At 46.1% G+C, this 22,828-nt stretch overlaps 1 protein-coding gene across 1 annotated transcript in view; it reads right to left on the bottom strand.

The window, feature by feature from the left end:
- The window catches only part of DMRT1 (doublesex and mab-3 related transcription factor 1), a 354,547-nt gene extending 332,251 nt beyond the window's left edge, over positions 1-22,296 (bottom strand). The window contains exon 1 of the mRNA XM_069763937.1: positions 22,072-22,296. Within this exon, the coding sequence (XP_069620038.1) occupies positions 22,072-22,287 (216 nt within the window). The 5' untranslated portion in view covers positions 22,288-22,296. The remainder of the gene's footprint in view (positions 1-22,071) is intronic.
- Positions 22,297-22,828: the final 532 nt, after the last annotated feature.

Here is a 22,828-nt window from a genome sequence, read left to right as displayed (position 1 = left end):
TTGATCTTATCGATTCCATTTTAAAGGTATGATCACGGAGATAGGAGTTTAATCTTTTTAGAGTTATTATAGTACGGAAGGTACCATCTGGTTTCTGAATCAGAAACAAAGAAGAATAGAATCCTTTCCCCTCCTGATTTTTTGGTACCTCTATAAGAACATTCTTAGCCAAAAGGCTCAGAATTTCTATTTGAAGCGCTTTCCGTTGTTCCGGCGCTTTTAATGATGTAACTACAAAAGTATTTGATGGTAATTTGAAGAATTCTAATTTTAGTCCCCTTTTGATTATGTTAAGGATCCATTGGTTTGAAGATACTTGCTCCCACTGTTGATGGAAATATTTCAGTCTTCCCCCTACTGGAATACTACTGATGGTATCTACCACATCTAGAGGTCTCGGGGTTACTGAATAAGACACCTTTTGATTTTCCTTCCATCGGATCCCAACGGTCTCTCTGCTGTTCATACGGCCTCCTTCTGTTGAACGGCCGTCTCCTAAACGTTCTCCTATAAGAAGGAAGAAACTGTTTAGGGAATCCCTTCCTTCTTTCTCCTGCTTTATTAAGGAGTTCGTCAAGAACCTTTCCAAACAGGAACTCACCCTGGCATGGGATTGTACATAATCTGGACTTAGATTGTGTATCGCCCTTCCATCCCTTCAACCAGAGGGCTCGACGAGCCGCATTGACAAGTCCTGCAGACCTTGCCGCCAATCTTAAAGAATCTGCTGAAGCGTCAGCCAAAAATGTCGCAGCACTTTTAATTAAAGGGACTGCTTGTAAGATTTTGTCCCTTGCGACTTTTCCTTTTATCTGCTGTTCAAGCTGGTCCACCCATACCAGTAATGACCTTGCAGTGCACGTGCCCGATATGGCAGGCTTAAAGGCTCCTGTGTTAGTCTCCCAGGATCTTTTCAGGAGTGCTTCAGTCTTACGATCCAAAGGATCTAGTAAGATCCCTGCATCTTCCACAGGAAGAGATGACGGTTTGGAGGTGGATGCCACTGCTGCATCTACTTTAGGAACCTTGGACCATACTGTTAGTTCCTCGTCACTGAAGGGGTAACGTCTCTTAGAAGAGGATGGGAGAAACCCTTTCCCTTGTTTATCCCACTCTTTTTTTACAAGGTCCTTGATGGCAGAGACCACTGGAAAAACTCGCCTTTTTTTATGACCCAGACCTGAAAACATGATGTCCTGTGCAGATTTTACAGCTCTCGTGTCTGGACACCCCATAGTGTTCCTGACGGATCTTACAAGGTTATCTATGCTTTCTACAGGAAAACATGCTCCACCTTCATCTTCAGACGAGCTGGAAGATGATCCTGAAGTATTGGAAGAACGGATGAGGCCCTCTTCGGACTCCGTACTAGAGGCAGGGGAGAGACGCTTAGTTCCATGTTTCTCTAAGGATTTTGACCCGAGAGACTGGATCTCCTGTCGTATTATGGCTCTAATATTCGTGGATGTTACAGCCTCCTCATCTTGCAAAGTCTGCTTTATACAGTCCTGACATAACCTCTTGGGGTACGTGTCAGGCAGGGGTTGCAAACATAAAGCACATTGTTTGTGTTTAGTTTTATTGGACTTTTTAGCCTAAGGGGAGAGCAGAGAAGGAAGGGATCAGCTTATAGGTAGAGGATCATGAAACACTCACCCAGTGAAGCCAACGCCATACCGGTCTTGGAGGTGGAGATTTTGTGTGGGGAATAAGTAGATCTGATTCTCTACTTCTTGTCTTGCTCCTGTGAGTATCAGCTCCTGCCATGGAGCGATCACTCTTTTTTGCTGATTTAGCACTGCTCATACTCTCATCCACCGCTGGTGGAAGCTCGTTATGTGCCGGGGACAGCACAGTGAGCAGTTAGCGCTGAGCCCCGGCCTGTATTTGAGAAGCGCGGCCCTTAGAACACCGCCTGCCGCGAACCGGAAGTGTACCCATCCACTTCCGGTTCAGTGAATCAGCGCGGACTTACCCGCGCGATGCTGCCGCCGCTGCTCCTATGCACATTCTCGCAGCAGCGCCGCTGGAGAGCGGACGATCCTCCACACCTGCCTCCTCCATAGGCCGGACTTCAGTCGCCCGGAACCTGCCGGATGGTGCCCAGACGAGGGGGGAGGATGCATGCAGTGCCTCCCCCGACGCTGCCGCTGACACCGCAGCCCCTGCTGTTCCCACAGATACCACACAGGCGGGTGCATGGGTCAGGTAACATGGAGGTGCTCCGACCACCTCCCTCCATGTAGGTGTTCCAGGATTTCCGATAGGAACAGGAAACCAACTGAGGAGGAGAGGGGGACCGCCCTTTTTATCTCTGTAGGTTTCCTGTTCCTATGGGCGGGTCCCTCTCTCATAGTGGGTGCTGTCGTGGCGAAGGGTAAAAAACAACGCTTTATCAAAAGTGGAATAAAACGCAACCAAAAAAACAAATACAAATAAACATGGTACCACTGAAAACGTCATCTTGTCCCACAGAAAACAAGCCATCATATCGCTTTATCTGCAGAAAAATAAAACAGTTATCGCTCTCAGAATAAAGCGACACAAAAAAAATTCTATAAAATTGTTTTTATTGTGTAAAAGCGACAAAACATAAAATATATAAATGCGGTATCACTGTAAGACTGCCGTCACACTATCAGTATTTGGTCAGTATTTTACATCAGTATGTGTAAGCCAAAACCAGGAGTGGAACAATCAGAGGAAAAGTATAATAGAAACATATGCACCACTTCTGCATTTATCACCCACTCCTGGTTTTTGTTTACAAATACTGATGTAAAATACTGACCAAATACTGCTAGTGTGACGGCAGCCTAATCATACTGACCCCAAGAATAAAACTGCCATATCAATTTTACCACATATAGATAGACATAAAAAAAATCCTGAATTGCTGGTTTTTGTTCATTCTGCATCCTAAAAATCGTAATACAAAGCGAACAAAAACTGTCATGTGTCTGAAAATGGTACCAATAAAAACGACAACTTGTCCAGCAAAAAACAAGCCCTCACATGACTGTGTGGGCTGAAATATGGAAAAATTATAGCTCTCAAAATATGGCGATGCAAAAAAGCGTTTTTTAGTGTGACAGCAGCAAAACACAAAAAAAGATATAAATCTAGTATCCAAAGATCGCATTAAGGCTCGGCGCACATTTATACTGCGCTCTACGCTGAGGGCTTACACCGGGGATTCGGTGTAAGGCTATGTGCACACGTCCGGAATTGCTGTGGAAATTTCTGCGGCAATTCCGGAACTCCCTGCTGCGGGTATAACGCATGCGGAATTGGCATGCGGTTTCCCGCTAAACACTAGCGTTTTGCAAGTGTAATTAGCTTGCAGAATGCTAGCGTTTTCCAAGCGATCTGTAGCATCGCTTGGAAAACTGATTGACAGGTTGGTCACACTTGCCAAAGATAGTGCTTGACAAATGTGACCAACTTTTTACTATTGATGCTGCCTAAGCAGCATCAATAGTAAAAAGATCTAATGTTAAAAATGATTAAATTAAAAAATGGTTATTCTCACCTTCCGACGGCCCCCAATCTCCTCAGCGGTGCACGCGGCAGCTTCCGTTCCCATGACGTGACCGTGACGTCATCCCAGATCCTTCGCACAAAGCATCCCTGGGAACGGAAGCCGCCGCATGAACAGCTGAGATGCGGGAGGACTCCGGGGGCCATCGGAAGATGAGTATATCACTATTTTTTATTTTAATTCTATTTTTTTTTTTTTACAGTGATATTGTGCCCAGTCCGTGGAAGAGAGTCTCCTCTCCTCCACCCTGGGTACCATCCGCACATGATCCGCTTACTTCCCGCATGGTGGGCATAGCCTCATGTGGGAAGTAAGCGGATCAATGCATTCCTATGTGTGCGGAATCCCCGCGATTCCACAAAATTAATGAACATGAGGGAGGGAGAGATTCTGCTATTCTAGCACTTGAGGGCTCTGTATATTGAATCCGCAAACTATCCTAGGAAAATCTGCGCTGCAGGAGGCAAATAGCGCTCCATCTCTCCGTATGGCTAAGGCTAGGTTCACATTGCGTTAGTGCAGTCCGTTTAACGCATACGTTAAACGGATTGCACTAACGCAAGTGCCGACTTTGGCACATCGCTAGCGCTGATAGAGCATCTGCTAGCTCCATCTGCGCTAGCAGTGACGGACCCGGAAACGCTGCAGCCCGCGTCTCGGGTCCGTCACTCAATGATCACACATCGCTAGCGCACGCCCATTGTGGGCGTGCGCTAGCGATGCGTCCGACATTGCATTCAATGGCGGCGTTAATGGATTACGTTACACCGCGTTATGCGTTATGCCGCAGTGTGAACCTAGCCTAAGCAGTACTGTATAGGCACATATGGGGTATTTCCACATTCAGGAGAAATTGTGGGACAAATTACGGTGCCATTTTTGCCCACTTCTTGTGTAAAAATGTAAAATCTGGGGCTAAAACAAAATTTGAGTGGTAAAAATGTAGTTATTTTGTCTTCACTGCCCAAAGGTATAAAATTATGTGATATACCTATGGTTTCAATATGATCACTGTACCCTTAGATGAATTTGTTGAGAGGTGTAGTTTGTAAAATGGGGTCACTTATGGTCGGGGTTCCTGTTGTTCTGGCACCTCAGGAGCTCTCCCAGTGGGTCATGGCACCCGCAAACCATAACAGTAAAATATGCACTATAATATTGCGCTCCTTCCCTTCTGAGCTTTGCACTGTGCCTGAAAAATATTTCCCGATTACATGTAGGGTATTGGAGAACTTATTGTTTTTAATTTACTATTAGCCCTTAAAAAAATTAAAAACTTGGGTCTTAAAGCGAACCTGTCACCAGGTCTGGCCGATATAAGATACGGCCACTGCCTTTCAGGGCTTATCTACAGCATTCTATAATGCTGTAACTGCAGACTTTTCATTTTAGACCAGACAACCCATTTATTTTTCCTGAGGTGCCATATGAAAGAAAGTGACTGTTGTGGAGGGCTGAACCAATAGGTTAAAATTTATTCTGCTCAATATTAATATTAACCTTTTCATGAGATATGATGTACAGTTATGTCATATGTCGTGTCCCACATATTTCCTGGCAGATGATGGTTGATTTAGTCAACCATCATCTGCCTCTAAAAGCCATAGGTAGAGTGGAGGTGCTCCTGCAGCTGTCAATCTCTTGACAGCAGCAGTTAACACCTGTTGACAGGGAAACGTGCCATTTCCTGCACCAATTCAGCAAAGCCCAAAAATCCAACATAAAGTGTAAAAAAAACAAAAAAACAATTGCCCCTCCCCTTTCATTATCAACGAAAGGGCCACGTTTCTCAGTTAAAATTTCATGTATTGGAGCAGGTACATCCCCCAGAAGGGCCAGTTTCCTATGAGGCATAACGGGGCAAATAATCTTATAATTTGCATCTCGTCCTATGGTGTTGTTCTCTTTAATAATAATAATAATAATAATAATAATAAATTGCTACCAGAGGGTAGCAATGTACGGTCCGAATCCAATGCGTTTTGGGAGCTTACGGCTTCCTTCATCAGGGATACAGCCTCTATGCTACCCTCTATCTACCCGACTACAGGTACAGGAGTGACGTTATTACACTAGAAGCGTCACTTTACCGCTCAGGTCAACCGGCAGAGATTCCCCACATGCTTGCCACCGGCCGGGGCAGCATCTGTTTATTATAATCACTGCCTAAAAGCAGCCCTTCAACGTATTCTGAATCTTGTTACGTGGCGTCTTGCCACCTCTCCACACATCAAGCTTTCCAGGCATCCGACCGCGAGCAATGCACCCAGCTTTCCCAGGAGCGAAAACATCCAGCTCTCCATGCATCTGACCGTGAGCACTGCACCCAGATCTCCCAGGAGCGAACAAATCCAGCTCTCCACGCATCTGACCGTGAGCACTGCACCCAGCTTTCCTGGTATCCATCACATCCTGCTTTCCAGGCATCCGACCGCGAGCACTGCTTCAAGCTTTCCCAGTATCCATCACATCCCGCTTACCAGGCATCCGACCGCGATTATTGCACTCAGCTTTCCCAGTATCCATCACATACAGCTTTTCAGGCATCAGACTGTGAGCACTGCACCCAGCTTTCCCATTATCCAGCAATTACAAAGTAATATAGGTAAAACCATCAGTATAACTTTGTATGTGGCATTGTTATTTGATACATTTTATTTTTACATCCGTGTGTACTCTATTTTGACACCACATCTCTGGTGAAAGCAACTGCCCCCTTTTTACATTGAGTGGTCGCACGTTTACTACCATGGACGTATGCTGACCTTGAACAATTGTATGGGCACAATTTTATTTATTCATTATTGGTTTTGAGCGCCGTTTGGCTTCTTTGTTTATTTGTTACATGCCATGTTATCTTATTTATACCTCTTTCTGTTTATCTCTTCCGTCCTTTCCTTTATTAATTTCCTCAAGTACTTTATAGCCTCTTTCGTTGACTGGTTACCATATACCATACTGTTCCCTTCCTCCAGGAGCAACATTCTGATCGCCACATCCTCTCTACTCACAGAACTAGTTACCGTATATACTCGAGTATAAGCCGACCCGAGTATAAGCCGACCCCCCTAATTTTGCCACAAAAAAATGGGAAAACCTATTGACTCGAGTATAAGCCTAGGGTGGAAATGCAGCATTTACCGGTGAATTTCAAAAATAAAAATAGATCATTATTTCCCCATAGCTGTGCCATATAGTGCTCTGCACCGTTCATTATTTCCCCATAGCTGTGCCATATAGTGCTCTGCACCGTTCATATTTCCCCATAGCTCTGCCATATAGTGCTCTGCACCGTTCATATTGCCCCATATCTGTGCCCTGTATGCTCTGTACCGTTCATACTGCTGTTGTGAATTCTGTGGCAGAGTTCACTCCTGTGGTCACAAGTGGTACTTCGGCTGATTCTCTCTGGGAGCTTCCGTTTGTGGAGGAAAGTGGTACTGCAGCTTCTGAGTTTCCTCCCTCAGGTGATTTGGTGAGGTCGTTAGCTGCTTCTCTACTTAACTCCACCTAATGCTTTGATCCATGCTTTCTGTCAATGTTCCAGTGTTGGACTTGGGTTTCTCTGGATCATTCCTGTGGCCTGCTGCTCTGCATAGCTAAGTGCTTTTTTGCTTTTTGTTGCTATTTTTTCTGTCCAGCTGTCTATTTGTTTTGCTGGAAGCTCTGGGACGCAAAGGGTGTACCTCCGTGCCGTTAGTTCGGTACGGAGGGTCTTTTTGCCCCCTTTGCGTGGTTTTCTTTAGGGTTTTGTGTAGACCGCAAAGTTATCTTTCCTATCCTCGTTCTGTCTAGAATATCGGGCCTCACTTTGCTGAATCTATTTCATCCCTACGTTTGTCTTTTCATCTTACTCACAGTCATTATATGTGGGGGGCTGCCTTTTCCTTTGGGGTATTTCTCTGAGGCAAGGTAGGCTTATTTTTCTATCTTCAGGCTAGTTAGTTTCTCAGGCTGTGCCGAGTTGCATAGGGAGCGTTAGGCGCAATCCACGGCTGCCTCTAGTTGTGTTTGGAGAGGATCAGGAATTGCGGTCTACAGAGTTCCCACGTCTCAGAGCTCGTTCTATTATTTTGGGTTATTGTCAGATCACTGTATGTGCTCTGATCGCTATGTACATTGTGTTACTGAATTGCCTATCATAACAGTACAGGAAGCCAAAAGTACTAATGATTCTCAATAGAGGGAAAAAAGAAGTTCTGAGACCATTTTTTTTCCTTTGCACTGTGATTTGTCTTTTTTTTCCCCTAGAAATTTGGGTGGTTCAGGACACAGGTGTTACAATGGACATTAAAGTTCTGTCTTCATGTGTAGATCAGCTCACGGCAAGAGTTCAAGATATTCAAAATTTTGTGGTTCAGAATTCTTTGTTAGAACCGAGAATTCCTATTCCAGATTTGTTTTTTGGAGATAGAACTAAATTTCTGAGTTTCAAGAATAATTGTAAACTGTTTCTGGCTTTGAAACCTCGCTCCTCTGGTGACCCAGCGCAACAGGTTAGGATCGTCATTTCTTTTTTGCGTAGCGACCCTGAGGACTGGGCATTTTCTCTTGCATCAGGAGATCCTGCATTAAGTAATATCGATGCGTTTTTCCTGGCGCTTGGATTGCTGTACGATGAGCCTAATTCAGTGGATCAGGCAGAAAAAAATTTGCTGGCTCTTTGTCAGGCTCAGGATGAGATAGAGCCATATTGCCAGAAATTTAGAAAATGGTCCGTGCTCACTCAATGGAATAAATCTGCGCTTGCAGCCATTTTCAGAAAGGGTCTCTCTGAAGCCATTAAGGATGTCATGGTGGGATTTCCTATGCCCGCTGGTTTGAATGAGTCTATGTCTTTGGCCATTCAGATCGGTCGACGCTTGCGTGAGCGTAAATCTGAGCACCATTTGGCGGTATTACCTGAGATTAAACCTGAACCTATGCAGTGCGATAGGACTATGACCAGAGTTGAACGGCAAGAACACAGACGTCTGAATGGGCTGTGTTTCTACTGTGGTGATTCCACTCATGCTATCTCTGATTGTCCTAAGCGCACTAAGCGGTTCGCTAGGTCTGCCGCCATTGGTACTGTACAGTCAAAATTTCTTCTGTCCGTTACCTTGATATGCTCCTTGTCGTCGTATTCTGTCATGGCGTTTGTGGATTCAGGCGCTGCCCTGAATTTGATGGACTTGGATTATGCTAAACGTTGTGGGTTTTTCTTGGAGCCCTTGCAGTGTCCTATTCCATTGAGAGGAATTGATGCTACACCTTTGGCCAAGAATAAGCCTCAATACTGGACCCAGCTGACCATGTGCATGGCTCCTGCACATCAGGAGGTTATTCGCTTTCTGGTGTTGCATAATCTGCATGATGTGGTCGTGTTGGGGTTGCCATGGCTACAAGCCCATAATCCAGTATTGGATTGAAATTCCATGTTGGTGTCCAGCTGGGGTTGTCAGGGGGTACATGGTGATGTTCCATTTCTGTCAATTTCGTCATCCACCCCTTCTGAGGTTCCAGAGTTCTTGTCTGATTACCGGGATGTATTTGATGAGCCAAAGTCCGATGCCCTACCTCCGCATAGGGATTGTGATTGTGCTATCAATTTGATTCCTGGTAGTAAATTCCCAAAAGGTCGACTGTTTAATTTATCCGTGCCTGAGCACACCGCTATGCGCAGTTATGTGAAGGAATCCCTGGAGAAGGGGCATATTCGCCCGTCATCGTCGCCATTAGGAGCAGGGTTCTTTTTTGTAGCCAAGAAGGATGGTTCGCTGAGACCGTGTATAGATTACCGCCTTCTTAATAAGATCACTGTTAAATTTCAGTACCCCTTGCCATTGTTATCTGATTTGTTTGCTCGGATTAAGGGGGCTAGTTGGTTCACTAAGATAGATCTTCGTGGTGCGTATAATCTGGTGAGAATCAGGCAAGGCGATGAATGGAAAACTGCATTTAATACGCCCAAGGGTCATTTTGAGTATCTAGTGATGCCGTTCGGACTTGCCAATGCTCCATCAGTGTTTCAATCCTTTATGCATGACATCTTCCGTGAGTACCTGGATAAATTCCTGATTGTGTACTTGGATGACATTTTGATCTTCTCGGATGATTGGGAGTCTCATGTGAAGCAGGTCATAACGGTTTTTCAGGTCCTGCGTGCTAATTCTTTGTTTGTGAAGGGATCAAAGTGTCTCTTTGGTGTGCAGAAGGTTTCATTTTTGGGGTTCATCTTTTCCCCTTCTACTATCGAGATGGATCCGGTTAAGGTCCAGGCCATCCATGATTGGACTCAGCCGACATCTCTGAAAAGTCTGCAAAAGTTCCTGGGCTTTGCTAATTTTTATCGTCGCTTCATCTGCAATTTTTCTAGTGTTGCCAAACCATTGACCGATTTGACCAAGAAGGGTGCTGATTTAGTCAATTGGTCTTCTGCTGCTGTGGAAGCTTTTCAAGAGTTGAAGCGTCATTTTTCTTCTGCCCCTGTGTTGTGTCAACCAGATGTTTCTCTTCCGTTCCAGGTCGAGGTTGATGCTTCTGAGATTGGAGCAGGGGCTGTTTTGTCACAGAGAGGTTCTGGTTGCTCAGTGATGAAACCATGCGCTTTCTTTTCCAGGAAGTTTTCGCCTGCTGAGCGAAATTATGATGTGGGCAACCGAGAGTTGCTGGCCATGAAGTGGGCATTCGAGGAGTGGCGTCATTGGCTTGAAGGAGCTAAGCATCGCGTGGTGGTATTGACTGATCATAAGAACTTGACTTATCTCGAGTCTGCCAAGCGCTTGAATCCTAGACAAGCTCGTTGGTCGTTGTTTTTTGCCCGTTTTGACTTTGTGATTTCGTACCTTCCGGGCTCTAAAAATGTGAATGCGGATGCTCTGTCTAGGAGTTTTGTGCCCGACTCTCCGGGTTTATCTGAGTCGGCGGGTATCCTCAAGGAAGGAGTAATTGTGTCTGCCATCTCCCCTGATTTGCGGCGGGTGCTGCAAAAATTTCAGGCTAATAAACCTGATCGTTGCCCAGCGGAGAAACTGTTTGTCCCTGATAGGTGGACGAATAGAGTTATCTCTGAACTTCATTGTTCGGTGTTGGCTGGTCATCCTGGAATCTTTGGTACCAGAGAGTTAGTGGCTAGATCCTTTTGGTGGCCGTCTCTGTCGCGGGATGTGCGTACTTTTGTGCAGTCCTGTGGGATTTGTGCTCGGGCTAAGCCCTGCTGTTCTCGTGCCAGTGGGTTGCTTTTGCCCTTGCCGGTCCCGAAGAGGCCTTGGACACATATCTCTATGGATTTTATTTCTGACCTTCCCGTTTCTCAAAAGATGTCAGTCATTTGGGTGGTCTGTGATCGCTTTTCTAAGATGGTCCATCTGGTACCCTTGTCTAAATTGCATTCCTCCTCTGATTTGGTGCCTTTGTTCTTCCAGCATGTGGTTCGTTTGCATGGCATTCCAGAGAATATTGTTTCTGACAGAGGTTCCCAGTTTGTTTCGAGGTTTTGGCGAGCCTTTTGTGGTAGGATGGGCATTGACTTGTCTTTTTCCTCGGCTTTCCATCCTCAGACTAATGGCCAGACCGAACGAACCAATCAGACCTTGGAAACATATCTGAGATGCTTTGTTTCTGCTGATCAGGATGACTGGGTGTCCTTTTTGCCTTTGGCTGAGTTCGCCCTTAATAATCGGGCCAGCTCGGCTACCTTGGTTTCGCCGTTTTTCTGCAATTCTGGGTTCCATCCTCGTTTCTCTTCAGGACAGGTTGAGTCTTCGGACTGTCCTGGTGTGGATACTGTGGTGGACAGGTTGCAGCAGATTTGGACTCGGGTAGTGGACAATTTGACCTTGTCCCAGGAGAAGGCTCAACTTTTCGCTAATCGCAGACGCCGTGTGGGTCCCCGACTTCGTGTTGGGGATCTGGTTTGGTTATCTTCTCGTCATATTCCTATGAAGGTTTCCTCTCCTAAGTTTAAACCTCGTTTTATTGGTCCGTATAGGATTTCTGAGGTTCTTAATCCTGTGTTTTTTCGTCTGACCCTCCCAGATTCTTTTTCCATACATAATGTATTCCATAGGTCATTGTTGCGGAGATACGTGGCACCTATTGTTCCATCTGTTGAGCCTCCTGCCCCGGTTTTGGTGGAGGGGGAATTGGAGTATATTGTGGAGAAGATTTTGGATTCTCGTGTTTCAAGACGGAAACTCCAGTATCTGGTTAAATGGAAGGGTTATGCTCAGGAAGATAATTCCTGGGTTTTTGCCTCTGATGTCCATGCTCCCGATCTTGTTCGTGCCTTTCATGTGGCTCATCCTGGTCGGCCTGGGGGCTCTGGTGAGGGTTCGGTGACCCCTCCTCAAGGGGGGGGTACTGTTGTGAATTCTGTGGCAGAGTTCACTCCTGTGGTCACAAGTGGTACTTCGGCTGATTCTCTCTGGGAGCTTCCGTTTGTGGAGGAAAGTGGTACTGCAGCTTCTGAGTTTCCTCCCTCAGGTGATCTGGTGAGGTCGTTAGCTGCTTCTCTACTTAACTCCACCTAATGCTTTGATCCATGCTTCCTGTCAATGTTCCAGTGTTGGACTTGGGTTTCTCTGGATCATTCCTGTGGCCTGCTGCTCTGCATAGCTAAGTGCTTTTTGTTGCTATTTTTTCTGTCCAGCTGTCTATTTGTTTTGCTGGAAGCTCTGGGACGCAAAGGGTGTACCTCCGTGCCGTTAGTTCGGTACGGAGGGTCTTTTTGCCCCCTTTGCGTGGTTTTCTTTAGGGTTTTGTGTAGACCGCAAAGTTATCTTTCCTATCCTCGTTCTGTCTAGAATATCGGGCCTCACTTTGCTGAATCTATTTCATCCCTACGTTTGTCTTTTCATCTTACTCACAGTCATTATATGTGGGGGGCTGCCTTTTCCTTTGGGGTATTTCTCTGAGGCAAGGTAGGCTTATTTTTCTATCTTCAGGCTAGTTAGTTTTTCAGGCTGTGCCGAGTTGCATAGGTAGCGTTAGGCGCAATCCACGGCTGCCTCTAGTTGTGTTTGGAGAGGATCAGGAATTGCGGTCTACAGAGTTCCCACGTCTCAGAGCTCGTTCTATTATTTTGGGTTATTGTCAGATCACTGTATGTGCTCTGATCGCTATGTACATTGTGTTACTGAATTGCCTATCATAACATACTGCCCCATATAGTGCTCTGCACCGTTCATACTGCCCCCATATCTGTGCCCCATACAGTGCTCTGCACCGTTCATACTGCCCCCATATCTGTGCCCCATATATGCTCTGCACCGTTCATACTGCCCCATATATGCTCTGCACCGTTCATACTGCCCCCATAGATGCTCTGAACCGTTCATACTGCCCCCATAGATGCTCTGCACCGTCCATACTGCCCCTATAGATAGATGCTCTGCACCGTTCATACTGCCCCCATAGATGCTCTGCACCGTTCATACTGCCCCCATAGATGCTCTGCACCGTTCATACTGCCCCCATAGATGTTCTGCACCGTTCATACTGCCCCTATAGATGCTCTGCACCATTCATACTGCCCCATAGATGCTCTGCACCGTTCATACTGCCCCCATAGATGCTCTGCACCGTTCATACTGCCCCCATAGATGCTCTGCACCGTTCATACTGCCCCCATAGATGCTCTTCACCGTTCATACTGCCCCCATAGATGCTCCACATAAATCTGTGCCGCTGCTGCAATAAAAAAAAAAGCCATACTCACCTCTCTTGATTGCAGCTCCCGGCGTCTCGTTCCGGCGTCCGGTCCCGGCGTCTCTGCACTGACTGATCAGGCAGAGGGCGCCGCGCACACTATATGCGTCATCGCGCCCTCTGACCTGAACAGTCAGAGCGGAGACGCCGGGAAGTTGGAGCGACGCCGGGAAGATGGAGCGGCGCCCGGCGGCTGGAACGGGGACAGGTAAATATGACATACTTACCTGGTCCCGACGTCCGGCTCCCTCTGCCTGTCCCACGGTCTTCTGTGCTGCAGCTTCTTTATCTATCAGCGGTCACAGTTACCGCTGATTAGAGAAATGAATAGGCGGCTCCACCCCTATGGGAGGTGGAGCCGCCTATTCATTTTTCTAATGAGCGGTCCCACGTGACCGCTGAAGAGGGGAAGAAGCTGCAGCACAGAAGACCGTGGGACAGCAGGGGGAGCGTCAGGATCGCTGGGACTAGGTAAGTACACCTCAGCGCCCTCTCCCCCTCACCCGCCGACCCTGCCACCCACCTTGACTTGAGTATAAGCCGAGAGGGGCACTTTCAGCCCAAAAATTTGGGCTGAAAATCTCGGCTTATACTCGAGTATATATGGTATCTGTTCTCATGTTATGGATTAAGAATCTTCTATACTGGCACCATTACTGCTCCACAGGATTGCACTACCTCCTCTTTCTTTTGCACAGGCCACCACCTAGTGACACAATCTGGAACCTCAGTACAGATCATGGTTAGGTCACCTTCATATCTTTTTCATAATGTTCTTCCATGTCACAATTGTTTTGGATATGAATTCCGTCTATGTATCAGCCTACAGTATTCACTGTCACTCATATAGTACTGGGAAACCAAATTTAATAATGTATGGATTTCCATTGTGTCATATATTCTATAATAGGTTGAACCCTAGACATGTTTCTATTCCATATATATACCGTCATCGCGCCCTCTGACCTGAAAAGTCACTGCAGAAGACGCGGAAGACGAGGCAGCGGTGGAATCGGAAAGGTGAATATGGCATACTCACCTGCTCCCGGCGCTCTTGGCGCGGTCCCTGCATGTCCCACATCTCCGGGAGCGGCAGCATCCTGTAGTGAGCAGTCACATGGCACCGCTCATTACAGTAATGAATATGCAGCTCCACCCCAATGGGAGTGGAGTCCATATTCATAACTTTAATGAGCGGTACCAGTGACCGCTGAACAGGGGAAGAAGCTGCCGAGCCCGAAGACCGTGGGACATGCAGGGACCGCTTCAGGAGCGCCGGGAGCAGGTGAGTATTTGACAGGCGTCGCTTCCCCTCGCCCGCCGAACCCCCCGCCTTCCATGACTCGAGTATAAGCCGAGAGGGGCACTTTCAGCCCATTTTTGGGGGCTGAAAATTTCGGCATATACTCGAGTATATACGGTACATACATATATATATATATATATATACATATATATATATATATATATATATATATATATATATATATATATTGTAAGATTGCTCTCACTAAGTGTATTGGGGGACACTCGCTTGGCACGGGATTAACGTATTCAGGCACGATTTTTGAACACAAAACAGTCCATGCGATTTATTAAAGTGTCATAAACCGGGTTATGCACAGTTCATATTATACATTCCATAGAACACAATAGGCACCAACTGGTGATATTAACTTGCAGCTTTGTCTTAAAACTTCATTTACGGCTTGGACTCACGTTTACGGCTTTGTCTCACAGACACTAAACATGCTGGACCTCTTACTTCGCCCAGTTACCGTGGGTGTCTGTACGCCGTACACTTCACCAATGTCCCAAGTCACATACAGCGCATGACACTGGGTCGCGGTCTCTAAACACGCCGAACCTCACTCCATTCAGTCACCATGGGAGACCACACAGTTCATGGAACATCACAAGCACCAACAGTCTGTATAGGTACCTGACGGGAGCTCCTGCTCCACCTGCTGACTCCTCGTCAGTCCACTCCTCCGGGAAAGCTGCCTCACTGGGATCACCAACTTGCCTGGCGGCATATCTTAGTCAGTCCAGACCCACCGAAGGACGGTAGCTTCCCCCAACATAGACCATCCAGAACCACAGTCACTGTGTGCTATTCAGGGATCCGGTCCTACTCCCAGAACCTCCCAACACTCCAGCATGTGTTCTTCAGGAAGCCTCCTCCCCACATGAACCGCACATGTGACCTGTTCAGGTGCTATTCAGGACGTCAGACCAACACCCCAGGCCACCGGCAAGTCCAAAGTCCCACCATGTGCTATTCAGAACTCCTACTCCCAGGAAATTCAACACAGGTTGTTCAGTGTGCTATTCAGGACTCCTACTCCCAGGAAATCCAACACACTAGCATGTGCTATTCAGGACTCCTACTCCCAGGAAATCCAACACATACTTCCAGCATGTGACCTGTCCAGGTGCTATTCAGGACCTCTGTCCAACACCCCAGGCCACCAGGTCCAAAGCCCCACCATGTGCTATTCAGGACTCCTACTCCCAGGAAATCCAACACAGATGGTTCAGTGTGCTATTCAGGGATCCGGTCCTACTCCCAGGACCTCCCAACACACAGGCTCTCCAGGACCTTCCACTGGAACCACACGGGAACATGTGACCCACACCCTGGTCACATTATATACCCTTAACCACTCCCTTGGATGGGAGTGTGGATGTGTGGCTAGTTTGTCCCACCCATCTCACACAACTAGCCTAGTAAGTCTCCCTTACAGCTACACCATACATATACACACTTGAGGGACTACAGGTCCCAGAACAACAACATTGCATCAGACTTACTACGCAGACTCCCTCTGCGACACATATTGGCCATTCACAACACAGCCAGTCACTGTTTCACCACGATTATCACAATAGATATGCCTCCATGCACATCCCAAAGACCACTCACAGCGCCCCCTAGCAGTCACAGGGGTCACTGCATCACAATATATATATATATATATATATATATACTGTATATATATATATATATATATATATATATATATATATATATACACTAGATGGTGGCCTGATTCTAACGCATCGGGTATTCTAGAATATGCATGTCCACGTAGTTTATTGCCCAGCCACGTAGCATACTGCCCAGCCACGTAGTATATTGCCCAGTCACGTAGTATATTGCCCAGCCACTTAGTATATTGCCCAGTCACGTAGTATATTGCTCAACCACATAGTATATTGCTCAACCACATAGTATATTGCCCAGCCACGTAGTAAATTGCCCAATCACGTAGTATATTGCCCAGCCACGTAGTATATTGCCCAGCCACGTAGTATATTGCTCAACCACGTAGTATATTGCCCAACCACGTAGTATATTGCCCAGCCACATAGTATATTGCCCAGTCATGTACTATATTGCCCAGCTAGGTAGTATATTGCCCAGTGCCGTAGTATATTGCCCAGCCACGTAGTGCATTATTACCTATACAGGACTATGGTCCAATTTGTAAAATGTGGGAACTGCCCTAAAAGTGACTTCTCCTCCAGGGACCAAGTGAGGGACCACACCCTGTGCATCTCTGCACACCGCCCTGTGAGCTCCCCGTGCAGACTACACGCGGTACCGCATGCGATTATACCTAGCCCCCCTCCTGCTCATCACTAACCACAGGCAGTTAGTGACCGCACAGAGGCCGTGGCGCAGCACTCACCCCCGGGGCCGGATAGTAGCCTCCTCTTGGAAATGTCATAGCTGCAGGCTGGAGAGAGATGAGGACTGGGTGCACTGCAGCTTCCGGTCCCAGGGTTGGTATGAGCGCAGGACCTGTGATGACGTCGCGGTCACATGACCGTGACGTCATGGCAGGTCCTTCTCGCATACCATCCTTAGCACCAGAACCTGTCGCTTGCACTGCCGAGGACAGGACGACACATCGGAGGGTGAGAATAACTTTTTTTATTATTATTATTATTATTTGTAACATTAGATCTTTTTACTATTGGTGCTGCATACGCAGCATCAATAGTAAAGAGTTGGTCACACAGGGTTAATAGCTGCGTAACCGGAGTGCGTTACACTGCGCTCCGGTAATGCTGGCATTAACCCTGTGTGAGGGCTGACTGGATGACTGGAGGGGAGTATGGAGCGGGCACTGCCTGCGGGGAGGAAAGAGCGGCCATATTGCCGCTGGACTGCGGCTGTCGCTGATTGGTCGTGGCAATGGTCATGGGCATTTTGCCACGACCAATCAGCGACTTGGATTCCATAACAGACAGAGGCCGCAACCAATAAATATCCGTGACAGAAAGACAGAAGGACAGACAGAAATATATATATGTATATATATATAGAGAGAGAGAGAGAGCCAACCAGCACTTCCAATGTGAACACATGCAAGCTGCAAGCTGTATCATATAGATATAAAAGAACACAGCAGCACATGTACATGAATCTAGGCCATGTGAAAACACAGAGTGACATGTTAGTCCAAAGTTGTAGGCTGGTGGCCCAAGAGTGGCATGTACAGTAGAGTAGGACCCATCAGAGGGAGATCACCTTGCCGTGGTTGATGGGCACTCATGAATTGGCCAATTTATGCGCTAAGAATCTTCATTTTATCTATAACTAAGTTTTATGAAAAAAATTTTTGAAATTTTTTTTATGAAAAAATATTTTTGAGAAGTATGATTCATATCGAACATTTGTCTGTGTTTTCACATGGCCTAGATTCATGTACATGTGCTGCTGTGTTCTTTTATATCTATATGATACAGCTTGCAGCTTGCATGTGTTCACATTGGGAGTGCTGGTTGGCTATTTTTTTCTCTGTTTAGTGTATGGATGTGGCTGCATCCAGACTGATCTTGCACTCCTCCCATTGACCTTGCAGGTGGTGGTAATCAACTCTACCTACCCATAAATTGTAGGTTTAGCCCAGAGTGACATGTTTGTCCAAAGTTGTAGGCTGGTGGCCCAAGAGTGGCATGTACAGTAGAGTAGGACCCATCAGAGGGAGATCACCTTGCCGTGGTTGATGGGCACACATGAATTGGCCAATTTATGCGCTAAGAATCTTCATTTTATCTATAACTGTAAGTTTTATGAAAAAAAATTTTTTTTTTTTAATTTTTTATGAAAAAATATTTTTGAGAAGTATGATTCATATCGAACATTTGTCTGTGTTTTCACATGGCCTAGATTCATGTACATGTGCTGCTGTGTTCTTTTATATCTATATGATACAGCTTGCATGTGTTCACATTGGGAGTGCTGGTTGGCTTTTTTTTTTCTTTGTTTAATGTATGGATGTGGCTGCATCCAGACTGATCTTGCACTCCTCCCATTGACCTTGCAGGTGGTGGTAATCAACTCTACCTGCCCATAAATTATAGGTTTAGCCCAGAGTGACATGTTTGTCCAAAGTTGTAGGCTGGTGGCCCAAAAGTGGCATGTACAGTAGAGTAGGACCCATCAGAGGGAGATCACCTTGCCGTGGTTGATGGGCACACATGAATTGGCCAATTTATGCGCTAAGAATCTTCATTTTATCTATAACTAAGTTTTATGAAAAAACATTTTTTGAAAAAATATTTGAGAAGTATGATTCATATCGAACATTTGTCTGTGTTTTCACATGGCCTAGATTCATGTACATGAGCTGCTGTGTTCTTTTATATCTATCTATCTATCTATCTATCTATCTATATATATATATATATATATATATATATATATATATATATATATACATATACATACAGTACAGACCAAAAGTTTGGACACACCTTCTCAATGAAAGATTTTTCTATATTTTCATGACTATGAAAATAGTACATTCACACTGAAGGCATCAAAACCATGGATTAACACATGTGGAATTATATACTTAACAAAAAAGTGTGAAACAACTGAAATTATGTCTTATATTCTAGGTTCTTCAAAGTAGCCACCTTTTGCTTTGATGACTGCTTTGCACACTCTTGGCATTCTCTTGATGCGCTTCAAGATGAGCTTCAAAAGGTGGCTACTTTGAAGAACCTAGAATATAAGACATAATTTCAGTTGTTTCACACTTTTTGCTAAGTATATAATTCCACTTGTTAATTCATAGTTTTGATGCCTTCAGTGTGAATGTACAATTTTCATAATTATGAAAATACAGAAAAATCTTTAAATGAGGTGTGTTCAAACTTTTGGTCTTTACTATATATACAGTTATATGAAAAAGTTTGGCCACCCCTATTACTCTTACGCTTAATGTTTTATAAAAATTGTTTTTTTTGCAACAGCTATTTCAGTTTCATATATCTAATAACTGTTGGACACAGTAATGTTTCTGCCTTGAAATGAGGTTTATTGTACTAACAGAAAATGTGCAATCTGCGTTAAAACAAAATTTGAAAGGTGTATAAGTATGGGCACCCCACCAGAAAAGTGACATTAATATTTAGTAGATCCTCATTTTGCAAAAATAACAGCCTCTAGTCCAGGGGTCAGGAACCTTTTTGGCAAAGAGAGCCGTAAACGCCACATATTTTGAAATATAATTCCGCGAGAGCCGTACAATATGTTTAAAGGGCCATTGACAGATCAATCGCTCCAATGTTCACTTAGTACAGCAAGGAATGCTCCTCCCTGCTGTATAAAGCCACAACTGGACTGAAACAATGGTAATTAGCAGTAAAAAATTAAATAAATAACTTACATTGTGAGCTTGCGATGCATGACATCAGTCCAGCAGTCTGGCTTCTTCTTTTTCCTGCGCATGACTGGAAGCTGGCATTCTTCCCACCTGATGTTGAGAGAATGCCAGCTTTGAGGCATTCGCAGAAGAAAGAAGCTGGAATGTTGGACATGTCACACAACGCATTGTCAGTTATGTCAATTGTCTATTTTATTATTGTATCCATCCTGCCCCATGTCTCCAATCATGCCCCGTGTCTACATTCTGCCCATGCCTCCAGTCCTGCCCCCAGTGTGTCCAGCATATTACCCCCAGTGTGTCCAGCATATTACCCCCAGTGTGTCCAGCAATCTGCCCCAGTATGTCCAGCATATTACCCCCAGACAGTGTGTCCAGCAATCTGCCCCAGTGTGTCCAGCATATTACCACCAGTGTGTCCAGCAATCTGGCCCAGTGTCTCCAGCATTGCCCCAGTGTATCCAGCATTGCCCCAGTGTGTCCAGCAATCATCTGCCCCAGTGTCTCCAGCAATCTGCCCCAGTGTCTCCAGCAATCTGCCCCACTGTCTCCAGCATTGCCCCCAGTGTGTCCCCCAGCATTGCCCCCCAGTGTGTCCTCCAGCAATCTGCCCCACTGTCTCCAGCATTGCCCCCAGTGTGTCCTCCAATCTGCCCCAGTGTTTCCAGCTTTGCCCCCCAGTGTGTCCTCCAGTCTGCCCCACTGTCTCCAGCACTGCCCCCAGTGTGTCCTCCAATCTGCCCCAGTGTCTCCAGCATTGCCCCCCCCAGTGTGTCCTCCAATCTGCCTCACTGTCTCCAGCAATCTGCCCCACTGTCTCCAGCAATCTGCCCCACTGTCTCCAGCAATCTGCCCCACTGTGTCCTCCAGCATTGCCCCCCCCAGTGTGTCCTCCAATCTGCCTCACTGTCTCCATCATTGCCCCCAGTGTGTCCTCCAATCTGCCCCAGTGTCTCCAGCATTGCCCCCCAGTGTGTCCTCCAGCATTGCCCCCCACTCCCCCAGTGTGTCCACCGATAACTGATCCAAAAAAAAAAAAAAAAAAAAAAAAAACCAAGCAGTCTCCTCACCTGTCCGCGCTCCAGGCGGCGAGCTCCCTGCAGCAGCGCACACTCGCCGGCGACTGACAATGACGTCAGACGCCGGCGACGTGTGCGCTGCGGCCGACATCAGCCGCCAGCCTCCAATTGGCTGGCGGCTGTTGTTGTTAACTATTGATGTGCGGGCGCGCGCCCGCACATCAATAGGAAACCGCCGCAGCGCTGCAAGGGGCCCGGTGAGCAGATGAGAAGGGGCCCGATGCGGCCCCCTCTCTCCGCCCACCGGGTCCGGGGGGCACATAAACGCCGGCGGCGGCGGCCGGCACGGGCCGGCATTCACAAATGATTATCAGAGGGTTAATCTGCGGTAGCCCAGGGCCCCCCCAGACCACTGGGCCCTGGGCTACCGCCCATATTGACCCTCTGATAATCCGCCCCTGGAAGTAAGTGACGGAAGTGTGCGGGAGCAGGAGGCGGACATAGTGCGGTGACCAGGGGCGTCTGACTTGCCGGCCCCGGGCCCCCTGTCTGCGAGCCAGATACGGCCATCAAAAGAGCCATATCTGGCTCGCGAGCCATAGGTTCCCGACCCCTGCTCTAGTCGCTTCCTGTAGCTTTTAATGAGTTCCTGGATCCTGGATGAAGGTATTTTGACCATTTCTCTTATATTAAAGTCACTTTTCTGGTGGGGTGCCCATACTTATGCACCTGTCAAATTTTGTTTTCTGTTACTACAATAAACCTCATTTCAAGGCAGAAACATTACTGTGTCCAACAGTTATTAAATATATGAAACTGAAATAGCCGTTGCAAAATTTTTTTTTATAAAACATTAAGCTTAAGATTAATAGGGGTGCCCAATCTTTTTCATATAACTGTATATATATATATATAGCCTAGACCTTGAGAAAGCATATTCATATGTGAAATTGCCATAAGTCTTTCTGGAATACTATTCTTTATGTGCATCTGAAATTCATGAATAAAGGATATTTGGTGAGTGCCATGGAATTAAGTCTTTGAACTTGGATATTTCTTTAACTACGAACAAATTGAAATAATTACACATTACATAAAAAAAATTTAAAAAATAAATAAATCAATCTCTATTTACCTGGGCAGCCATAACACGCTGTCTTTCTGCAATAAGGCTACATTTCTTGCACTGGCAATCCCTCCACATACAGAAACGCTTGTGACCCTTCAAAGGGGATGAATAGCCATGGTTCCTGCAACGGGCACACTTAGGAAAGCGTGAAGTCTTTTTTCCATTGCCCCCTATAGAAACATAGCTTCGTATCTTGTTAAGTGGCTCTACGTTGTTCGGCATCTTGCTGGTTCCCACCTGTAATGTTCGGAAAATGGAGTGAAACCTTTATCGCTACAAGTCACAATTCACTCAATACTGTATTATAAGAAAATGTTCTTGCCTTAATCTCCAGAAATACAAAACTTGCAGCCAAGACATAGAATGCTGTGTGATATGTGTGGGAGAAAACTAGAAAGTAGGGAGTGACAAATGCACAAATCTCCCTCCCACAATCCGGAATGGAAGCTCCGAAAATATGACATTGATTGAGAACAATCACGGTATTAACAGCCAGCATCTTACACAGAGACTCCTACTTAGAAAACAGTCTAAGGCCCCTTTCACACATCAGGTTTTTGCCGTCAGGCACAATCCGATGAATTTTGAAAAAAACGGATGCGGCAAAAGTTGCCGCTGGATCCGTTTTTTCCTCATAGACTTGTATTAGCGCAGGATTGCGATGGATGGCCACACGTTTCATCCGTTTTTGCCAGATCCGTCGAAAATTAGTTTTCCACCGGCCAGAGAAAACGTGCAGAGGAACGTTTTTTTTCTGTCTGGC

The sequence above is a fragment of the Ranitomeya imitator genome, chromosome 1 (assembly GCF_032444005.1).
Source record: "Ranitomeya imitator isolate aRanImi1 chromosome 1, aRanImi1.pri, whole genome shotgun sequence".
NCBI lineage: Eukaryota > Metazoa > Chordata > Amphibia > Anura > Dendrobatidae > Ranitomeya > Ranitomeya imitator.
The sequence above is the reverse complement of the archived record's forward strand: the minus strand, read 5'-3'. Positions and strand labels throughout refer to the sequence as shown.